This window comes from Perca fluviatilis, chromosome 7, assembly GCF_010015445.1.
Source record: "Perca fluviatilis chromosome 7, GENO_Pfluv_1.0, whole genome shotgun sequence".
Lineage (NCBI taxonomy): Eukaryota > Metazoa > Chordata > Actinopteri > Perciformes > Percidae > Perca > Perca fluviatilis.
The window spans coordinates 40,487,531-40,509,328 of record NC_053118.1 but is presented as its reverse complement, the minus strand read 5'-3'; the positions used below and the strand labels follow the sequence as shown (position 1 = coordinate 40,509,328).

The window sequence follows — 21,798 nt, the reverse complement described above, 5'->3', positions numbered from 1 at the left end:
GGCCGCCCACTACGAACTAAAGACTCAAAGAAGAGGCTTTCAGAAACAAAGGAAGAGGTGATGTAAAGAGGTTGTCCTGACGACCACGGGCGTATTAATAACCTCATTACATCACATCTGCTTTATGAGACCAATAACGTCTGAAAAACCTCCAGAAAGGTGTTTCACACCTGGAGTTCAGTTCGGGGCTGAAGTTGCAGCATAGAAGCATTTTTTATCTGGTTGGGTTTGCATTCACACTGCACGTTGTCAAACGCACCAAACGCTGTAAACACACGCCACACGGTCAGGACGGTGGCTGTTTATTGGACAGAATATCTGAAACTCGCCGACACTTCTGCTCTCAGAAAGATTAGAGCGACATTTACAATGTCTCAGTTTCTGGTTTCTAATATTTTAGAAAAAGGCGAACAATGAGCAGCTGACAGACAGCGAATGAAGGAGAGAGTGATGATGATGTCACACAGATGGATGATGTCACACAGACTGATGATGTCACACAGACGAACAGCGATGTGTGCTCAGAACAGCTGATGGATCTGAAAGTTATCATCTCTTAAATCAGAAGTCTGTAAACTCTGTGAAGGTTGAAGCTGCAGGCCAGTAAATGCTCTGTTGTTGGTTCACTTGGTGCGTTTGGGTCGGATGTCGTTCTAACCTGAAGTGAACTGAACTCTGGGTCACCGTTAAGTGACCCGAGACCCGAGACCCCCCTCATCACCGGACCAGAGTCCAGATGAGCTTTTTTTTTTTTTTTTTTTGTATGGATTGTTTTAATTCTGTATCAACTATTTCTAATTTTGTATGGAATTTCTAACTATGTTTTATGTAAAGCACATTGAGTTGCACCCCTGCGGAAATGTGCTATACAAATAAAATTGCCTTGCCTTGCCTTAACACCAAACCAGCCAAACGCTCCAGGGTTGGTTTTAAACGGACTCAATGAGGCGGGAGTGAAGGCAACCTAAAAGTATATGTGATTCTTTAAGTGGAATCCAGAAACTATCTGACAATAAAGAGATAGAATCAGACTCTATGTCATAGCGATGCACGTCGTCATGGCGATGCACGTCGTCATGGCGATGCACGTCGTCATGGCGATGCGCAGGGCATGTGTAAGAAACTTCAGAGCAGCAACATGTCACTGCTGACAGAGACTTGGGTTACATAACTGCTCTTTACACCGCCACCATAAATACTACCACAGTGTGTGTGTGTGTGTGTGTGTGTGTGTGTGTGTGCAGCAGAAAGCTGAAATACGAGCTGAAAGTTAAATTAAAAACTATTTTTAGTTTTCTTTGCCGTCCCAGTGAAGAGGAACCCTCGTATGTCCTTCATCTTTAAATAACAAACACTTTCTGGGTTACATTTGTTTTATTATCAAACTTCAGAAACATCTTTCTGTGTTTACACTGAGCAGCTACATGCTAACTGGCTAACAGGCTAACATGCTAACAGGCTAACAAGCTAACTGGCTAACATGCTAACTGGCTAACATGCTAACTGGCTTTAGGGTATTAGTGTTTCCAGTTCACAGATCAGTCGTTCTATCATCATGACATCAACAGGTGGACGCGGTGATCTGATTGGTCGTTGTGTTTTTAGGATCCTTTGGTGCTCCTGATCATCGCCTCCATCATCTTCCACTGATCTGGAGTCACCTGACACACAGGTATCAGAAGTATTTATATATTAGTCACCTGACACACAAACACAGATTTGATTTGATTTAATTTATTGGGATCTCCATTAGCTGGGGCTATAGCCACAGCTATTCTTCCTGGAGTCCACCCAAAACTTGTGCAGCTGTACAATGCCGTGCATCATTACATTAAAAACAACCACCAACAAAACTACATTCAACACAACACACAACACAGGACCTAGTTTAAATTATTCACAGATCGTAGAGAAGAGATTATGATATTGTTCACTAATAATATGACCAAGCAAATGCACACATAATAACCCTCAATGATACTAACAGCATTCATTAAGTATTAGCCAATACAGAGTTCTGCTCAGCTGGGAGATTGTCTTTATGTAATACTTTGAATTGAGATTTTCTATTTTCTTGAATGACATGACTAGGCATTGCATTCCAATTAATCATATATACACTACGGTATTTTTCCCTTTGTTTGTTCTTACTTTAGGTAATGTGAATCTGTCCACCGTAGCATGCCTAGTGCTGTAGTCATGTTTATCAGAACTAAGACCAAGATGCTGATACAACACCCTCGGCTGTTTAGTCACTAAAATATATCTAGTAGAGTTGAGCAATGAGGCAGTTAATCTATTCCTTACATTTAACCAGGATAGGCAGCCATGCATTGAATCAACGCTTGATCTGAGTGGGCACCTCAGTAAACAGCGTGCGGCCTTATTCTGAGCAGATATCAGTAGTATTTATTTAAAGGGGTGATAGAATGATGATATAGGGTATTTCACACTGTTCCTTATGGTCTCCTAATGGGGTATGTAACATTGGTTGGGCTGAAAATGGCCTGGTTGATATTTTATTGGCCCTTATGCATCCCTGTGTTTTGGCCCTATTTGTAACAAGAGCTTTTCTTCCAAATATGGTATGGTCATGAATATTTAGATGAGCTGCGCGCTGATTGGTTGAGCGACTTGCCATACGCAGACATTAGAGACGCGCGCTGATTGGTTGAGCGAATCCCCAATGCACATACATTAGAGAAGCGACAGAATCTCATATTCCAGACACTGCAATGTTTCATTACCAAATTCACTTCTGAGACTTTTTTAAGCGAGAAATCTAAAAGCTAACCGTTGTGTCCGATTTGATTTTAAGGCATTTTTATGAACGCAAGGCGTCTTTGTAGGACGAGCAGCTGCTTGCTATATGTCCCATTCATTACAATGGGGAAATATCGCAGCTTGCTCACTTTCACATAACTAAAGTATATTTACAGTTTGAATTTCGTCACGGCATGAATATTACAGGTTCCTCAAGGTCTTACAAAGCTTAGCTAACACTTGTCCGATTGATTTTTGTGAATGTCAGAGTTAGGAGGAGGCTAGCTAGCTCTCATTGATGGACTCCAGCTCACCGCGGCTCTATCAATGAGACTCGCGGACAAGAGGCTTTATTTCCCCGATTGTTTGTTTAAATAACTCAACACACATACCCATTATAAGATTAACTGGAACCAGCGAGCTGCGGTAAAAGATTGCGGGCGTAACAAGCTCGCTGACACTTGCGGTAGGGCGGCGATGTAGCAACCCAGGCAGCACCAACACCGGCACTAAACTCCGACACACAGTCGGAGAAAATTTGCAATTAGCCATCCTTTTCGTAAAAGCGGCCCATATTTGAGCTTTATATGGTTGATTTCCCGCATAAAAAGTTTCAGAAGTGAATTTTGTAATGGAATAGCAGAGATCTGCGTGACCTAGCTAGATTCAGAAAACCACCTGATCTCAGGTCAGTTGTGTAGCCTATGTAAATGTTCTACCTGATCTCAGGTCAGTTGTGTAGCCTATGTAAATGTTCTACCTGATCTCAGGTCAGTTGTGTAGCCTATGTAAATGTTCTACCTGATCTCAGGTCAGTTGTGTAGCCTATGTAAATATTCTACCTGATCTCAGGTCAGTTGTGTAGTCTATGTAAATGTTCTACCTGATCTCAGGTCAGTTGTGTAGCCTATGTAAATGTTCTACCTGATCTCAGGTCAGTTGTAGCCTATGTAAATGTTCTACCTGATCTCAGGTCGGTTGTGTAGCCTATGTAAATATTCTACCTGATCTCAGGTCAGTTGTGTAGTCTATGTAAATGTTCTACCTGATCTCAGGTCAGTTGTGTAGCCTATGTAAATGTTCTACCTGATCTCAGGTCAGTTGTGTAGCCTATGTAAATGTTCTACCTGATCTCAGGTCAGTTGTGTAGCCTATGTAAATATTCTACCTGATCTCAGGTCAGTTGTGTAGCCTATGTAAATGTTGGGGCGTGACCGTTCTCTTAATACACCCATGGGCTGACAAAGGTTCCGGTTTTTGGGAGGTTGACGTCAGCTTTCAGCTTTGTTGAGATTCGCCCGTTTTCAGCGGCAGTTTCAAAATATGAGATTTTCATAGTAAAGGGGTGTCAATGGGATTTAGAGCTTCTATGTATGTCCTATTTACCCACCGAACTGTCGTTATTCAACTATGACAGGGTAAAATCGGTTTTGCATTCTATCACCCCTTTAACACTTTGAGCCTGAAAATAAAATCTGAATCATAAAACATCCTCCATGTTTTAGCGTTCTTCTAATTTCTAAATAATCTCAATAACACAAACAGAAATAGATGAAACATGTCGAGTGTTATTACTTTGTTCATTCAGATGTCGTCTGTTCGGGGACTGCCCATTTCTCCGACCTCTCAATAACCCAAAACATTCCCTTTGGTCCTACAGCCCACTAGTCCAATGTGCCTTTGTTTCGAAAAAATAAACCCTCTGCTCCAACATCCCATTGTTCCGACCATATAGGCTTTTGTGGATCACCTCCCATAACAGCGGCCGCACACCAGGCCGCCGCATGGTGTTGCTAAGAACTCCCAATGAGTAACTATTACCAGGCCGGCCCTCGCGGCCTCAAAACACTACCGGCCCAGCGGGAAAAGTCCTGACTCTCCCCATTGCCACTCCACTACTGGGTTGAGGTTAGGCATTTGACCCCGAGTGGTTAACCCTCATGCCCTCCTTAAAAAAACTTACTCTCGACACCTTCGAGGCAAAAATGTCCACGCACACAAAAACTGTTATTAAATCATCATATATCAATATTTTTTTCTGCTTTTTTTTCATAAATCACTTAAACAACTTCTAACCTAATCAAAACTACCAAACATTCAATCATTTTCAGGATTTTAACCCTTTAAATGCCAGTTTATGTATTTGAAGTATTTCATTTTTTATTACAAAAAACACAAAAATGATTTTTTTCCATATAATGAATAATATCTAGATGGGGCTTTGGTGGTGATTAGAGGCTTGGATATGTCAAAGATAAGCAACAAAATTAATTTGATTGCATTAGTATTTTTTACATAGTTCCAGATACTCCCTTTGGACACCTTCGAGGCAAAAATGTACATGTCCAAAAAACTGATATTAAATCATCATATATCAATATTATTTCTGCTTTTTTTTCATAAATCACTTAAACAACTTGTAAATTGCTCAAAACTACCAAAAATTTAATAATTTTCTGGATTTTAACCCTTTAAATGCCAGTTTTAAATCTTTGAAGTAACAATTATTTATGAAAAACCCAACAAAACATTAATTATTTTCCATAAAATAAATCATAGGGGAATGGGGCTTTGGTGGGGATTAGAGGCTTGGATATGTCAAAGATAAGCAACAAAACTGATTTGATTGCATTAGTATTTTTTATGTAATTCCAGATACTCCCTTTGGACACCTTCGAGGCAAAAATGGCCCCATTGACTTCCATTATAACCACATGTTTTGATCTCACTGCCTTTACAGTATAAAACCATGCATTCTGTAATATCAGCATTTCATTTGGAAGAAAACTAGTCATATTTGACATTTTTACAGTATTTCACCAGATTCAACCATTTTGCCCTTGTAGGCCGATGCATGAAATTATAGTTATATTATGGAGCTGTGTGTGTGTGTGTGTGTGTGTTTGTGTTTGTGTGTGTGTATGTGTGTTTGTTTGTGTGTGTGTGTGTGTGTGTGTGTGTGTGTGTATGTGATATGTGTATGTGTGTGAGGAGTTTGTGCAAACCTGTAAGCAAGCAATGATCATTTTAGGGGCGGAAAAAAGGCATCTTTTGAAGGATGCATTTCATGTGTCTTTGAAGACGTGCTTGAATAAAAACATTGTCTCCTGCATGTGCTGTAAACTGGCGCTTATCATTTCAAATGGTTTGTGGGACATGGTGGCCCTGAAGACTGGTCTCCCACTATGGACATCCCACAGGCTCCGGGTGGATTCCCCTTTGGACCGGTACACACCAGCCAGGTGTGAAGTCCCATGTATGTTCAAATCTCTTGAGCATCCACATCACTCCATCCTGAGCAGGGTTCTAAATTAGCACCGTTTACCAGCCAAATGCTGGTGAAATATGCAAGTGGCTGGTAGATTTGCTTCACTCACCAGCCAAAAAACCCAATGGTAATCTATTGAATGGCTGGTAATATTTGAACATTCATTAGCCATTTGGCTGGTAGACGAAAATGTTAATTTTGAAGCCTGATTCTGAGATTGAACACCTCCCGTGTAGGTTTGTCATTTCCTGAATCAGCTGGATCAAGTCAAGAGTGAAGAAAAGGTGGAAAGAGGATGCCACATCATGGATTCTTGATATGGCATATCTCGTGGGCTCTGACATCATGCCGGTCGGTGCTTGAATGTTGCGCAGCGTCTCAGTATTAGATGGAGACCAGACTTGCCAATTCTTCACTGTCCATTCAATGTTAGGATGGACAGGATCTTCAGTGTCCTCTCCACTTTCAGAGGAAGGGTTAGAGGCACTCACAGAGTTGGAGGACACCAGTGACCATTTTGTCAGACTCCAGAAACTTGTGTCACCTTCAGATGAGTCCTGCAGTTGGCTGGAAGATAAAGGCTCCTTCTCTCTGCTCCAGGTCTTTCTCCTTCTCTAGAGCCAGGTGCATCAACACACTAATAGTTGGTTTTGTTTACAACAAATGCAGGAGACAATGTTTTTAGTCAAGCACGCTCTTCAAAGGCACATGAAATGCATCCTTCAAAAGAAGCCCCTTTTTTCACCCAGATTTACACAAACTCTCTCTCACACACAGACACGCATGCACACACACACACACACACACACACACACACACACACACACACACACACACACACACACACACACACACACACACACACACGGCTCCATAATATAACTGGCAAAGTAAGGTGCGCTTTTTTCACCACTAAAATTATCATTGTTTGTTTACAGATTTACACAAACTCTCTCTCACACACATACATGCATACATACATGCATGCACACACACACACACACACACACGCATACATACACACACACTCGCATACATACACGCCACACACACACACACACACACACCCAACCCACACACACACACCCACCCACCCACCCACACACCCACAGACACACACAAATATACATATACACACACACACATACACACACACATATACACACACACACATACACCACACACGCACGCGCGCGCACACACACACACACACAGCTCCATAATATAACTATAATTTCATGCATCGGCCTACAAGGGCAAAATGGTTGAATCTGGTGAAATACTGTAAAAATGTCAAATATGACTAGTTTTCTTCCAAATGAAATGCTGACATTACAGAATGCATGGTTTTATACTGTAAAGACAGTGAGATCAAAACATGTGGTTATAATGGAAGTCAATGGGGCCATTTTTGCCTCGAAGGTGTCCAGAGGGAGTATCTGGAATTACATAAAAAATACTAATGCAATCAAATCAGTTTTGTTGCTTATCTTTGACATAACCAAGCCTCTAATCACCACCAAAGCCCCATCTACATATTATTCATTATATGGGAAAAAAATATTTTTTTGTGTTTTTTTTTATAAAAAATGAAATACTTCAAATACATAAACTGGCATTTAAAGGGTTAAAATCCTGAAAATGATTGAATGTTTGGTGGTTTTGATTAGGTAAGAAGTTGTTTAAGTGATTCATGAAAAAAAAGCAGAAAAGAATATTGATATATGATGATTTAATAACAGTTTTTGTGTGCGTGGACATTTTTGCCTCGAAGGTGTCCAGAGGGTACAAAATGAATCATTTAAGTATAAAAGACATGTAAGAGTAAAAAACACTGGATTTAAAAAATTTGACTGAAAAGAAGGATTCCTACAAAATTTCATGCCATAAGAAGTAACACAGCAAAAATGATCACGAAATGAAAAAAAAAACTTGAGAAAAATGTACAAAAATGACCAAAGAGGGCATGAGGGTTAAGGAGGGCATGAGGGTTAAGGTTATGATAGCCGATTGGACCTGTACAAATGGGGTGATGTTACCTTATGGGAGGTGATCCACAAAAGCCTATGTGGTCGGAACAATGGGATGTTGGAGCAGAGGGTTTATTTTTTTCAAAACAAATGGACATCGGACTAGTGGGCTGGAGGACCAAAGGGAATTTTTCAGGTTATTGAGAAGTCGGAACAATGGAGCGTCGGAGAAATGACATGACACTGTCTGTTCTCACAGAAAAACCTCCTTGTGTCACTTTATATTTACACCTGTCAGTGTTTCTGAGGGAAACATTTCTGTGTGACACTCACCCTGCGCAGCTCGTTAAACTCTCCGGCCATCGACACGTATTCTCCTCCATCGAACCGGATCACCTGGAAACAAACACACAACGTCTGGGATCAGCCTAAACTCTGGTCTGGGATCAGCCTAAACTCTGGTCTGGGATCAGCCTAAACTCTGGTCTGGGATCAGTCTAAACACTGGTCTGGGATCAGTCTAAATTCTGGTCTGGGATCAGTCTAAACACTGGTCTGGGATCAGTCTAAATTCTGGTCTGAGATCAGTCTAAACACTGGTCTGGGATCAGTCTAAATTCTGGTCTGAGATCAGTCTAAACACTGGTCTGGGATCAGTCTAAACTCTAAAGGGTCTGGGGGCTAGATTTATGAAGCCGTTTGCGCTAATTGGTCACAAAGACTGACGTAACCGATGCGGGCTATTTACAAACAGGGCGCACTTGGGTAAAATGGCAGATTGTCGCCACATGAGCGAGAAGAGACAAGTTGCGCTTTCAATATGCGTTCGTGGGAGGGTCGTGGGGAAAGTGGGAGTTCCACCCGAAAAGGTGGGAGGATAAGCGCAAAGTGCCCCTAATTATATATCCCGTGGTATTTATAAAGACTGTCAGTAAGAGCGCGCCTCTATTCTGCGGGGGAAACTCTCCGCCTCTTAAAGCAGGTCTAAACCAGCCGCAGTCGAGTTTCCTCGTAGACCTTTATGCCGCTGGTGAAATGGCAACAGTAATCTGAGCAAGACGAAGACATAGGCGAGGCTGAACATATTTTTAACACAAGAATCACACTTTGTCAGTGAACACACCATCATTTAGCGTTACAGATCAAGCAGCCGTGCAATATTAGAGTTACTGGAAGAAATCAAAGATGACATTGACTCTCAGCGTTCACATCCCATTCCAGCAGTTGTTAAACTCCTCGCTACATTACACATATTGGCATCAGGATCATTTCAAACAGTCATAGCATCAGCAGTGGGAATATGGCAGTCTGCACTCAGCCGTATCATAGCACAAGTACCGCTTTGCTACAGCGCAATTTACGGTCTAGTGGGCGGAGAAAGACGCTGATTGGCTGATGGCTGTCAGGGTTGATAAATACTACGCAAAATGTGGAAGCATAGCGTGCGCTATTACCGAACTCGCATAAACAGACGCAGCGCAAACTGCGCTAGTGTTAGTAAATCAGGCCCTGGGTCTGGGTCAGGGTCAGGGTCTGGGTCAGGGTCTCTTACGGCTCCAGACATCCAGGTAGCGTAGTCGCTGCTCATGTACGCCGCCAGGTTAGCGATCTCCGCCGGTGTTCCGAGTCGGCCGGTCGGGATCCGATCGATCATCGCTTTCTCAAAGGCTCCGGTCGGGTCCAGACGGCTGAACGCTCCCTGAACACAACACACAACCAGCCAATCACAGACAATCAATCAATCAATCAATCAATCAATCAATCACAACCAACCAACCAATCACAGACAATCAACCAATCACAGACAACCAATCAACCAATCAATCAATCACAACCAACCAATCACAGACAACCAACCAACCAACCAACCAACCAACCAACCAACCAACCAATCAATCAATCACAGACAATCAACAAATCACAGACAATCAACCAATCACAGACACCTCAGATGTGTTCAGAGGGGTGGTACCTTGGTTCTGATTGGTCCAGGCTGGATGATGTTGAACCTGTGTCCGTAACGCCCCCACTCTGCAGCCAGAGACCTGACACACACAACGCCTATGTTACCATGGCAACCACGTTCAACATACCAACGGTATGGTGCAAACACAAACATATTAAACATTAACATGAAATTAACAATAAATACAGAAAGAAATAACAGTGGGGAAAATAAGTATTGAACGCGTCAACAATATCAAAACAAATAAGAAATAAGTCCATACATTAAGTTGTGTGTAATAAAGAGAAATAACACAGGGAAAAAGTATTGAACACACTTGCTGAAATGTATTTAATACTTAGTAGAAAAAGCCTTTGTTGGTAATGACAGCTTCAAGACGCCTCCTGTATGAAGAAACTAGTCGCACACATTGCTCAGCTGTGATTTTTGCCTGTTCTTCAACACAAACATTCTTCAAATCTTGAAGGCTCCGGGGGCATCTTCTATGAACGCAGATCTTTCCAGAGGTTATCAATTGGATTCAAGTCAGCTGATTGACTGGGCCATTCTAACAGCTGGATTTACTTTCTCTGAAACCAATAGAGAGTTTCCTTGGCTGTGTGTTTGGGATCCTTGTCTTGCTGAAATGTCCACCCTCGTTTCATCTTCAGCATCCTGGTGGATGGCAGCAGATTCTTATCAAGAATGTCACGGTATATTTCTCCATTCATCCTTCAGTGCTCACTGGAACTTTCAGAAGTTTAGATGTTTGTCTGTAACCAATGACATCCGTGTGTTTTTCTACAATAAGCTTGCGAAGGTCTTGGGACAGCTGCACAGCATGATGGACAGCCCATCATGAAATGCTTCTTGAGTGACACCTTGCTAATGAGAAACCTTTTTATAGGCCATCAGTTAGGACTAATTAATTAATTTGCAATAATAGGGGGCAGGATTGCTTCCTAAATACTGACAGATTTCAGCTGGGGGCGGCTGTGGCTAAGTGGTAGAGAGGTTGCCTACCAATCGGAAGGTTTTTCCGGTGGGGCAATTATAATGAAATTATCACCAGATGTCAGTAACATCCCAAGTAATCCACACATTCAAAGATATCAAAAATGTATGTCCATGACAAAAGTTTTTATAAAGCGCTTTTCTAGTCTTAACGACTACTCAAAGCGCTTTATAAAAACAGTCCATTTACATTACAGTCCATTTCAGCTGGTTTATTGGCTTCCCATCCCTTTTTACACCCCTTTTTCTTCATGTGTTCAATATTTATTCCCATTATCATTCCACTTTGTTACAGATAACTTTATAAAAACTTTTGTCATGGACATACATTTTTGATATCTTTGTATGTGTGGATTACTTGGGATGTTACTGACAACTGGTGATAATTTCATTTTAATTGCCCCATCGGAAATACATTTACTGGGAAAAATGTTGACACGTTCAATACTTATTTTCCCCGCTGTATATATAACTGTCTGATCGGAGCTCAAAGGTTTAAGGTCAGACTGACTTGTAGAGCGCCTCGACTCCAGCCTTCGCCGACGCACTCGGCACCACGAAACCAGAACCAGACTCGGCGTAGATGGTGGTGATGGCCAGGAAGGACGCACCTGAACAACAACAATATGAATATGAACTCTAAAAAAGACAAACTAACTCAAAGTCTCCAACTATCGGACTCTGAGTCCATGAAGAGATTAGTTATAAACTATTAAATTAATCTCCAACTCTGATAATTATTAATCAGTTTGAGTCATTTCTGATAAAACAGGTAAATTGTGTGATGTCAGCTAGTTAAATGTGAATATGTTCTAGTGTCTTCTCTCCTCAGGGACAGGACATGGTGATGTCTGTACCTTTCTGTTTGTGGATCAGTCTCTTGCCCAGCTCCAGGGTGATGAAGGCCGTCCCGTTCAGGACGATGTCCGTGATGCTCTTCCAGCCGTTTGGAGACAAACGTTCTGACGGACATACAAAGTTTCCCGCCGCGTTGTTGATGATCACCTAGACCAATCAAGACAAAGCAGCAAAGGTTGTTGATGATCACCTAGACCAATCAAGACACAGCAGCAAAGGTTGTTGATGATCACCTAGACCAATCAAGACACAGCAGCAAAGGTTGTTGATGATCACCTAGACCAATTGAGACACAGCATCAGGTTCATGACCACCACATAGTTATAGCTATATCACTGAAAATATTCCCATCAGGGTCCAGGAAAGCGTGACCACTTTACATTTATATGGCCCACAAAGTTAGCTGCCTCGCTTTTTAAATCGTCGAAATTTAGTGTCTAGGTTTGTCAACGTATTGACGAGCTGCTGGAAACCTGCTGGCGAGCGATATAAATGACATTTTTATCTGCATTTATGTCAAAACCTAGAGACTTCCAAAGATCAACATGTCATTTATTAAATGTATTTGTGTCAAAACGACATATAAACATCTTTTCCTATTCTATTTTGCTTGGAAGCGGATCATGTGTAGGGGGCTTTACCGCGGATCATGTGGAAGCGGATCATGTGTAGGGGGCTTCACCGCGGATCATGTGGAAGCGGATCATGTGTAGGGGGCTTCACCACGGATCATGTGGAAGCGGATCATGTGAAAGCGGATCATGTGGAAGCGGATCATGTGGAAGTGGATCATGTGGAAGTGGATCATGTGGAAGTGGATCATGTGGAAGTGGATCATGTGGAAGCGGATCATGTGTAGGGGGCTTCACCGCGGATCATGTGGAGGCGGATCATGAAGTGGATCATGTGGAAGTGGATCATGTGGAAGTGGATCATGTGTAGGGGGCTTCACCGTGGATCATGTGGAAGCGGATCATGTGTAGGGGGCTTCACCGTGGATCATGTGTAGGGGGCTTCACCGTGGATCATGTGTAGGGGGCTTCACCGTGGATCATGTGTAGGGGGCTTCACCGTGGATCATGTGTAGGGGGCTTCACCGCGGATCATGTGTAGGGCTTACACGGGATCATTGTAGGGGCTTCACCGTGGATCATGTGAGGCTCCGGATCATGTGTGGGGGCTTCACACGTGGATCATGTGTGGGGGCTTCACCGTGGATCATGTGTAGGGGCTTCTACCGGATCATGTGTAGGGCGCTTCACAGATATAGGTTCAATTACATGGTGATGGATGCGTGTGGTAAGGGGTTCACCTGATCATGTGAAGCGGATTCATGTAGGGGGCTTCACCACGGATCATGTGGGACGGCGGATCATGTGTAGGGGCTTCACCGTGGATATGTGAGGCGGAGATGTTAGGGGCTTCACCGTGGATCATGTGTAGGGGGCTTCACCACGGATCATGTGGAGGCGGATCATGTGTAGGGGGCTTCACCACGGATCATGTGTAGGGGGCTTCACCACGGATCATGTGTAGGCCCGGTCATGTGGTAGGGGCTTCACCCGGATCATGTGTAGGGGGCTTCACCAGGATCATGTGGAGTGGATCATGTGGACGGGGACATGTGGACGATGGATCATGTAGCGCGGATCATGTGTTGGGGCTTCACCACTATGTGAAGCGGATCATGTAGGCGGGGCTTGCAGACGCGGATCATGTGGGGCGCGATCATGTGGAGAGTGGATCATGTGAGGGGTCCACGGATCATGTGGGACGTGGATCATGTGGGACGTGGATCATGTAGAGTGGATCATGTGGGAAGTGGATCATGTGTAGGGGGCTTCACCACGGATCATGTGTAGGGGGCTTCACCACGGATCATGTGAAGCGGATCATGTGGAAGTGGATCATGTGGAAGTGGATCATGTGGAAGTGGATCATGTGTAGGGGGCTTCACCGCGGATCATGTGGAAGCGGATCATGTGTAGGGGGCTTCACCGTGGATCATGTGTAGGCTACACGGAATGTAGAGGCGAATGTGGAAGTGGTGCGTGGACATGTGGGATAGATCATCAGGGATCATGTGGTAAGGGGCTTCAACCGATATGTGAGGCGGATCATTAGTACATGTGTGATGGTTATGTGGACGGGATCATGTGTAGGGGGACTTTGACTCATGTGAAGCGGATGTTAGGGCTTCACCGTGGATATGTTGTAGGGGATCTTATGGGTAGTGTAGGGGCTTCACGCGGATCATGTGGTGGGGAGCTTACCTTCGGATATGGTAGGGGGCTTCACTGATCATGTAGGCGGATATTGTGAGGGGCTTCACACCGGATCATGTATGGGAGGCTTAGGATCATGTGGGAGCTCCGGTATGTAGGGCTGGGATGTAGTAGGGGCTTCTTACGGATATGTAGGAGGCATGGATATGTGTGAGAGGCTTCAGGATGTGTAGGGGCTTACAGATCATATGTAGGAGCTACAGTCATGTGGAAGCGGATCATGTGTAGGGGCTTCACGCGGATCATGTGGAAGCAGATCGTATGTGGGGCTTACTACGGATCATGTGGAAGCGGATCATGTGGAAGCGGATCATGTGTAGGGGGCTTCACCACGGATCATGTGGAAGCGGATCATGTGTAGGGGGCTTCACCGTGGATCATGTGGAGCGCGGATCATGTGTAGGGGGCTTCACCGTGGATCATGTGTAGGGGGCTTCACCGCGGATCATGTGAGAGGCGGATCATGTGAGGCTCACCGTGGATCATGTGGAAGCGGATCATGTGTAGGGGGCTTCACCACGGATCATGTGGAAGCGGATCATGTGTAGGGGGCTTCACCACGGATCATGTGTAGGGGGCTTCACCACGGACATGTGAAGCGGATATTGTAGGGCTTCACTTGGATCATGTGAAGCGGACATGTGTAGAGGCTTCCTCAGTATATGAAGCGGATATGTGTAGGGATCACACGGATCATGTAGGGGGCTCACCACGGATCATGTGGAAGCGGATCATGTAGGAGCTTCACCTGGATCATGTGAAGCGGGATCATGTAGGGAAAGATCATGTGGAAGCGGACATTGTAGGGGCTTCACCGCGGATCATGTGGAAGCGGATCATGTGTAGGGGCTTCACCGCGGATCATGTGAAGCGGATCATGTATGAAGGGCCTTCTTAATCATGTGAAACGGATATTGTAGGGGGCTTACCGCGGATCATGTAGGCCCGGATCATGTGTAGGGGCTTCACTGCTGGCGGATCATGTGTAGCGGATCATGTGTAGGGGCTTCACCATGTGGAATCATGTAGGCCGGATCATGTGTAGGGGGCTTCACCGCGGATCATGTGGAAGCGGATCATGTGTAGGGGGCTTCACCGCGGATCATGTGGAAGCGGATCATGTGTAGGGGGCTTCACCGCGGCGGATCATGTGGAGGCGGATCATGTGTAGGGGGCTTCACCGCGGATCATGTGTAGGGGGCTTCACCGCGGATCATGTGGAAGCGGATCATGTGTAGGGGGCTTCACCATGAGATCATGTGTAGGGAGCTTCAGAGGATATGTGTAGGCTCAGGGATCATGTGAAGCCGGATCATGTGTAGGGGCTTCACCGAGATCATGTAGGCTTAAGCGGATCATGTGTAGGAGCTTCACATGGATCATGTAGAAGGATATGTGTAAGGGGCTTCACTCAGGATCATGTGGAAGCGGATCATGTGTAGGGGGCTTCACCGCGGATCATGTGGAAGCGGATCATGTGTAGGGGGCTTCACGACGGATCATGTGGAAGCGGATCATGTGTAGGGGGCTTCACCGTGGATCATGTGGAAGCGGATCATGTGTAGGGGGCTTCACCACGGATCATGTGGAAGCGGATCATGTGTAGGGGGCTTCACGCGGATCATGTGGGAAGCGGATGTGTGCCACCCTGATGGAGTGACGAGATGTGAGCACCGCGATCATGTAGAGGCGCGGATCATGTGTAGGGGGCTTCACCGCGGATCATGTGGAGGCGGATCATGTGTAGGGGGCTTCACCACGGATCATGTGGAGGCGGATCATGTGTAGGGGGCTTCACCGCGGATCATGTGGAAGCGGATCATGTGTAGGGGGCTTCACCGCGGATCATGTTAGGGGCTTCACCAGGATCATGTGTGGGGCTTCTCCAGGATCATGTGTAGGGGCTTCACCTGCGGATCATGTGGAAGCGGATCATGTGTAGGGGCTTACTGCGGATCATGTGGAAGCGGATATGTGTAGGGGCTTCACCGCGGATCATGTGGAAGCGGATATTGTAGGGGCTAATGGATATGTAAGCGGATCATGTGGGGGCTTCACCCGGATCATGTGGAAGCGGATCATTGTAGGGGCTTCACCTTGGATCATGTGGAGCGGATCATTGTAGGGGCTTCACCACGGATCATGTGGAGGCCGGATCATGTGTAGGGGGCTTACCACGATCATGTGGGCGGATCATGTGTAGGGCTTCCTACGGATCATGTGGAGGCGGATCATGTGTAGGGGGCTTCACCGGATCATGGGAAGCGGATCATGTGTGAGGGGGCTTCACCGGATCATGTGGGGCGGATCATGTGTAGGGGGCTTCACCCGGCGGGATCATGTGGAAGCGGATCATGTGTAGGGGGCTTCACCGCGGATCATGTGTGGGGGCTTCACCGCGGCGGATCATGTGGAAGTGGATCATGTGGAGGCGGATCATGCGTTGGGGAATGTATTAAGGAGCCAATGACGGAGCTCACAAGGAGAGGAAAACAAATGTGTGTCTCACATCAGGAAGTCCCGTCAGAGCTTCCATCTGGTCCACACAACGAGAAACAGCCGCGGGATCTTTGACATCACACTGGACTGCATGGACCTGAGGCAGAGAGACAGGCAGACAGAAAGAGAGAGAGAGAGAGAGAGAGAGAGACAGAGAGACAGACAGAAAGAGAGACAGACAGACAGACAGACAGACCGAAAGAGAGAGAGAGAGAGAGAGAGAGAGACAGACAGACAGACAGACAGACAGACAGACAGACAGACACAGAGACAGTAGTGTACTTATGTTATTTTAGCTTTAGCGTGTCAGTTCATGTTTTATGAGTCTTCAGCTGTCACCTGGCTCAGGATACATCTCCACCGCTATGATTCCCCCTCTCATTCCCCCTGCTCTGGTGTTTCCCCTTCCTCTTCATTCTTCCCCCGTTCCGGTGTTTCCCCTCTCATTCCCCCGCTCCCGGTGTTTCTTCATCCTCTCATTCCCCCGCTCTGGTGTAGTTTCCCCATTCTCATTCCTTTTTCCCTGCTCTGGTGTTTCCCCCTCTCATTCCCCCTGCTCTGGTGTTTCCCCCTCTCATTCCCCATGCTCTGGTGTTCCCCCCTCTTATTCAATATTCAAAATTAAGAGATTCAACTATGAAGCTACAAACTCAGAACAGCAAAGAATCAAGAACATTAGCTTCAAATAAACCAAACTACAAAGTGACACATGTAAGCATGGTTTAGTCTGGTTGGGTCTGGTAGAGTCTGGTAGGGTCTGGTAGGGTCTGGTAGGGTCTGGTTGGGTCTGTCACCTTGTTTCCCGTCTGGCTGCTGATCTCCTCGGCTGTTTGCTGCAAGACGTCCATCTTCCTGAACAATAAAATCCAAATAAAGAAAATCTGATTCTATTTGTTGTTTTCTGTCCCGTATATTCATCTAGATCAACGGTTTATTTACTGGATAGCTCCTCCCAATGTCCCTTAGTTTGAATTAACTTTATACTCATCATTAACCAACATTAACCAGAACCTCTGAGCAATGGTACACGCTGAAAATATCAAGTTCTGACTTTTATAAAGAATATGTTAGATCATCTCCTCTCTAACTGGGAGGTTTTATAAAGAATATGTTAGATCATCTCCTCTCTAACTGGGAGGTTTTTATAAAGAATATGTTAGATCATCTCCTCTCTAACTGGGAGGTTTTATAAAGAATATGTTAGATCATCTCCTCTCTAACTGGGAGGTTTTTATAAAGAATATGTTAGATAATTTCCTCTCTAACTGGGAGGTTTTATAAAGAATATGTTAGATCATCTCCTCTCTAACTGGGAGGTTTTATAAAGAATATGTTAGATCATCTCCTCTCTAACTGGGAGGTTTTATAAAGAATATGTTAGATCATCTCCTCTCTAACTGGGAGGTTATATAAAGAATATGTTAGATCATTTCCTCTCTAACTGGGAGGTTATATAAAGAATAGGTTAGATCATTTCCTCTCTAACTGGGAGGTTTTATAAAGAATATGTTAGATCATTTCCTCTCTAACTGGGAGGTTTTATAAAGAATATGTTTAGATAATTTCCTCTCTAACTGGGAGGTTTTATAAAGAATATGTTTAGATCATTTCTTCTCTAACTGGGAGGTTTTGGGACTGATTGGTGGGATTGCTTTGGATGAAGTCCACACGGATATACACTGGTAAGAGCCAATGAGGGTTAACCATGTATCAGCTGATTTAAATATCTCACGTCACTGGATTGTGTCAACAGTTAACTTCATTTAATATTGGATGAGGAGTTTTCTTTTGAACATGTTCCTTCCTGAGATTATTTAGCAGAGCCACCGCGGCTGCATCCAGAGCTCAGCGCCGCCCAGGACCGTTGTGATTGGTTTAAAGAAATGTAAACAACTCAGAGAGTTTATTACTGCTATCACAGAATGCATCTGTAGTGTAGAGCTGGACATGAGAGACTACATGTAGAGTATATCTACTTCTAGATATGAATAAATACAACTAATATAGTACAGCTTTGGGCAGACTCAGGTTTAGGGTTGGAGGGGGGGGGGGTGACCTCTGACCTGCTGGCGATGACACACTGCGCCCCCAGCTGGGACAGCGTGGTGGTCATGGCTCGGCCCAGTCCCGTCCCGCCGCCAGTGATGAACGCCACTCTGTTGTTGAAGCTTCCTGTCGGCAGCATGGCACCTTCCGCCGGCGGGAAGAAGCCCGCCTGGGGGGGGGCAGAACCGGACTGCTGCAGAACTGCCCCCGCGCTGTGGAACCAGGACTGCAAATACAACACTTAGTTAGATAGAAATATTCTTTTATCTGATTTGTCTGTTGTTGATTCAAGAGTCAAAAAACTTTATTAATCAACAAAACTAAATCTGTCTTTCAACAAATTAATTATATATATATATATATATATATATATATATATATATATATATATATTCATCCCACACCAAACTAGTTTTCCCTCTGAGGATTAATGGCCCCGCTGGTGGTCAGATTTATGAACTTTATTATATTTATTTTATAATTCACAACCAGAAACCTGCAAAAACAGACCGGTCTGCCCTGTTCTGGTTCGGTTCTGGTTCTGGTTCTGGTGTTACACGCTCTCCTTCACAGCTCACGGGTGCCTGGCTCTGACTCATGGAAAAAACACGAGTAAAATTAAAGACACTGCATAAACTCCACTACTGTGTGATTATTTAAATATAGGTACACCTGTAGGCCTAAGAGATTGCAATATAAGCCTGTATATTACTATTAGGACTATAGCATACATATGTCAAGGATGTATAAATTAAATAAACTTCAGCTGGAGTCCGATTTACTACGGCAACACTGCTGACCGCATCAGTGATCTCTTTTCATCCCACATTCTTTCTCCAGCCTCAGTGGTGGTAATGAGGGAGGGACAAGCGCTGCTCTTTCACTTTCCCCACCCAGATTTTATCCTGTCGATCTGGGGATTGAACCGACGACCTCAAGCTCGCTTCTCTAACCTTAAGGCCACCACTGCCCCAAAATACACTCCATCCTGGACAACTCCACAACACACCGCTCAGTCAGAGGAGCACTCAGACACCCACAATGCACCACAGAGCGACAGACTCAGACACCCACAATGCACCACAGAGAGACACACTCAGACACCCACAATGCATCACAGAGAGCCACACTCAGACACCCACAATGCACCACAGAGCGACAGACTCAGACACCCACAATGCACCACAGAGAGACACACTCAGACACCCACAATGCACCACAGAGAGCCACACTCAGACACCCACAATGCATCACAGAGAGACACACTCAGACACCCACAATGCATCACAGAGAGACACACTCAGACACCCACAATGCATCACAGAGAGCCACACTCAGACACCCACAATGCATCACAGAGAGCCACACTCAGACACCCACAATGCATCACAGAGAGACACACTCAGACACCCACAATGCATCACAGAGAGCCACACTCAGACACCCACAATGCACCACAGAGAGCCACACTCAGACACCCACAATGCACCACAGAGAGACACACTCAGACACCCACAATGCACCACAGAGAGACACACTCAGACACCCACAATGCATCACAGAGAGCCACACTCAGACACCCACAATGCATCACAGAGAGCCACACTCAGACACCCACAATGCACCACAGAGAGACACACTCAGACACCCACAATGCATCACAGAGAGCCACACTCAGACACCCACAATGCACCACAGAGAGACACACTCAGACACCCACAATGTACCATAGAGCGACAGACTCGCGACAGACTCAAACACCCACAATGCACCACAGGAGCTCCTTCCTGTCTGGGCCTTTAAATGTAATAACTCCTCACTCTGAGTGTTACTCGCTTAGAGTTCAAACTGGTCTCACAGCACTAGAGCTGCAAAGATTAATCGATTAGTCATCAACTTTTAAATTAATCTCCAAGCCTTCTGATAATCATGAATCAGTCTGAGTCATTTAGTTTCTGATAGAACGGGTAAACTAGTGTGATGTCAGCGTGTTAAATATGAATATGTTCTGGTTCTCTCCTCTGGGACAGGACACTAAGATCTCTGAGTTGTTGATAAAATAAGATGTGTGAGGTCATGTGATGACGTCATCCTGGGCTTTTTGGGAAACACTGATCCACATTTAGAGACAGAACTACTCATCGATTAATGGAGAAAATAATCAACTATGAAAATAATTGTTAGTTGCAGCCCTACATCTCAATAATGGTGCAATAACTGATCAGCTACATGAAGAAAGGTGCTATTTATTATTATTATTATTATTATTATTATTATTCACACTCTACTGATGTATGTTGACACTGCACTGCAACAGAATTTAAACAATCTCTTTTTAATGTAAACTAATCTGACTTTACTTCTACTTCATGTTTGTATTCATGTCTTCCTGCAGCTCTGTTACTCTTCTTACTGAAACTAAACCATGTCCCTGAGGGATCGATCAAGTCTAAACTAAACCATGTCCCTGAGGGATCGATCAAGTCTAAACTAAACCATGTCCCTGAGGGATCGATCAAGTCTAAACTAAACCATGTCCCTGAGGGATCGATCAAGTCTAAACTAAACCATGTCCCTGAGGGATCGATCAAGTCTAAACTAAACCATGTCCCTGAGGGATCGATCAAGTCTAAACTAAACCATGTCCCTGCGGGATCGATCAAGTCTTCGGATCTGAATGCGCGTGCACTCGGAGCTGCTGTGCGCGTTCTGAGAAACTGGGTGAAAGGTTAAACTACATGAAGAGTTTCTGGGATTTAAACCGCGTACAAATAACATGTTATGATTTAAACTTTACTATCAACAAACTCATTATTATTATTATTGTTATTATTATTATTATTATTGACTTGTTTTGGCAGCTCTTCTCTGACGTCACAGTTCTACAGGTTATGAAGACTGTATTGTGCAGTAAAAGTTTAAATAGTTTAATATATATATGAACGTGTTTCTGACCCTGTTTACTGAAGTCTTCACTGATCTCAGAAGTTCTCTCCTCCCGAACACGGCGGCCGCCATCTTGTCTAACAGCTGACGACCTCTGACCGGATTATACCAACTGGAGAGAGAGGGGTGGGGGGATCCAACCTGGTTCAGTCCAGAACGTGACGATGGTCGCGTGTTATCGTAATGTCTGTAAACTCTGCGGAT

The 21,798-nt window shown here is 44.6% G+C and overlaps 1 protein-coding gene across 1 annotated transcript; it reads right to left on the bottom strand.

Annotated features, from left to right (window-relative positions):
* Positions 1-1,355: 1,355 nt before the first annotated feature.
* Positions 1,356-21,726, bottom strand: decr1 (2,4-dienoyl CoA reductase 1, mitochondrial). Its single transcript, XM_039806097.1, has 10 exons — positions 21,604-21,726; positions 18,666-18,874; positions 17,397-17,454; positions 16,613-16,699; positions 11,818-11,965; positions 11,472-11,571; positions 9,974-10,046; positions 9,554-9,700; positions 8,335-8,397; positions 1,356-1,661 (listed from the first exon to the last, which is right to left on the bottom strand). Exons 1-10 carry the CDS (start codon positions 21,664-21,666, stop codon positions 1,602-1,604), a joined length of 1,008 nt encoding a protein of 335 aa, XP_039662031.1. The 5' UTR covers positions 21,667-21,726; the 3' UTR covers positions 1,356-1,601.
* Between the last annotated feature and the right edge of the window lie 72 nt (positions 21,727-21,798).

Bases quoted from the DNA above. Each gene is read 5' to 3' on its own strand.
- decr1 (XM_039806097.1), bottom strand. From the start codon at position 21,666: ATGGCGGCCGCCGTGTTCGGGAGGAGAGAACTTCTGAGATCAGTGAAG. The intron at 8,398-9,553 runs GTAAGAGACCCT...GTTTGTTTCCAG, and splicing joins CTACCTGGATGTCTGGAGCC to GTGATCCGGTTCGATGGAGG. The intron at 1,662-8,334 runs GTGAGTGTCACA...CCTGTGTGTCAG, and splicing joins AGTTTAACGAGCTGCGCAGG to GTGACTCCAGATCAGTGGAA.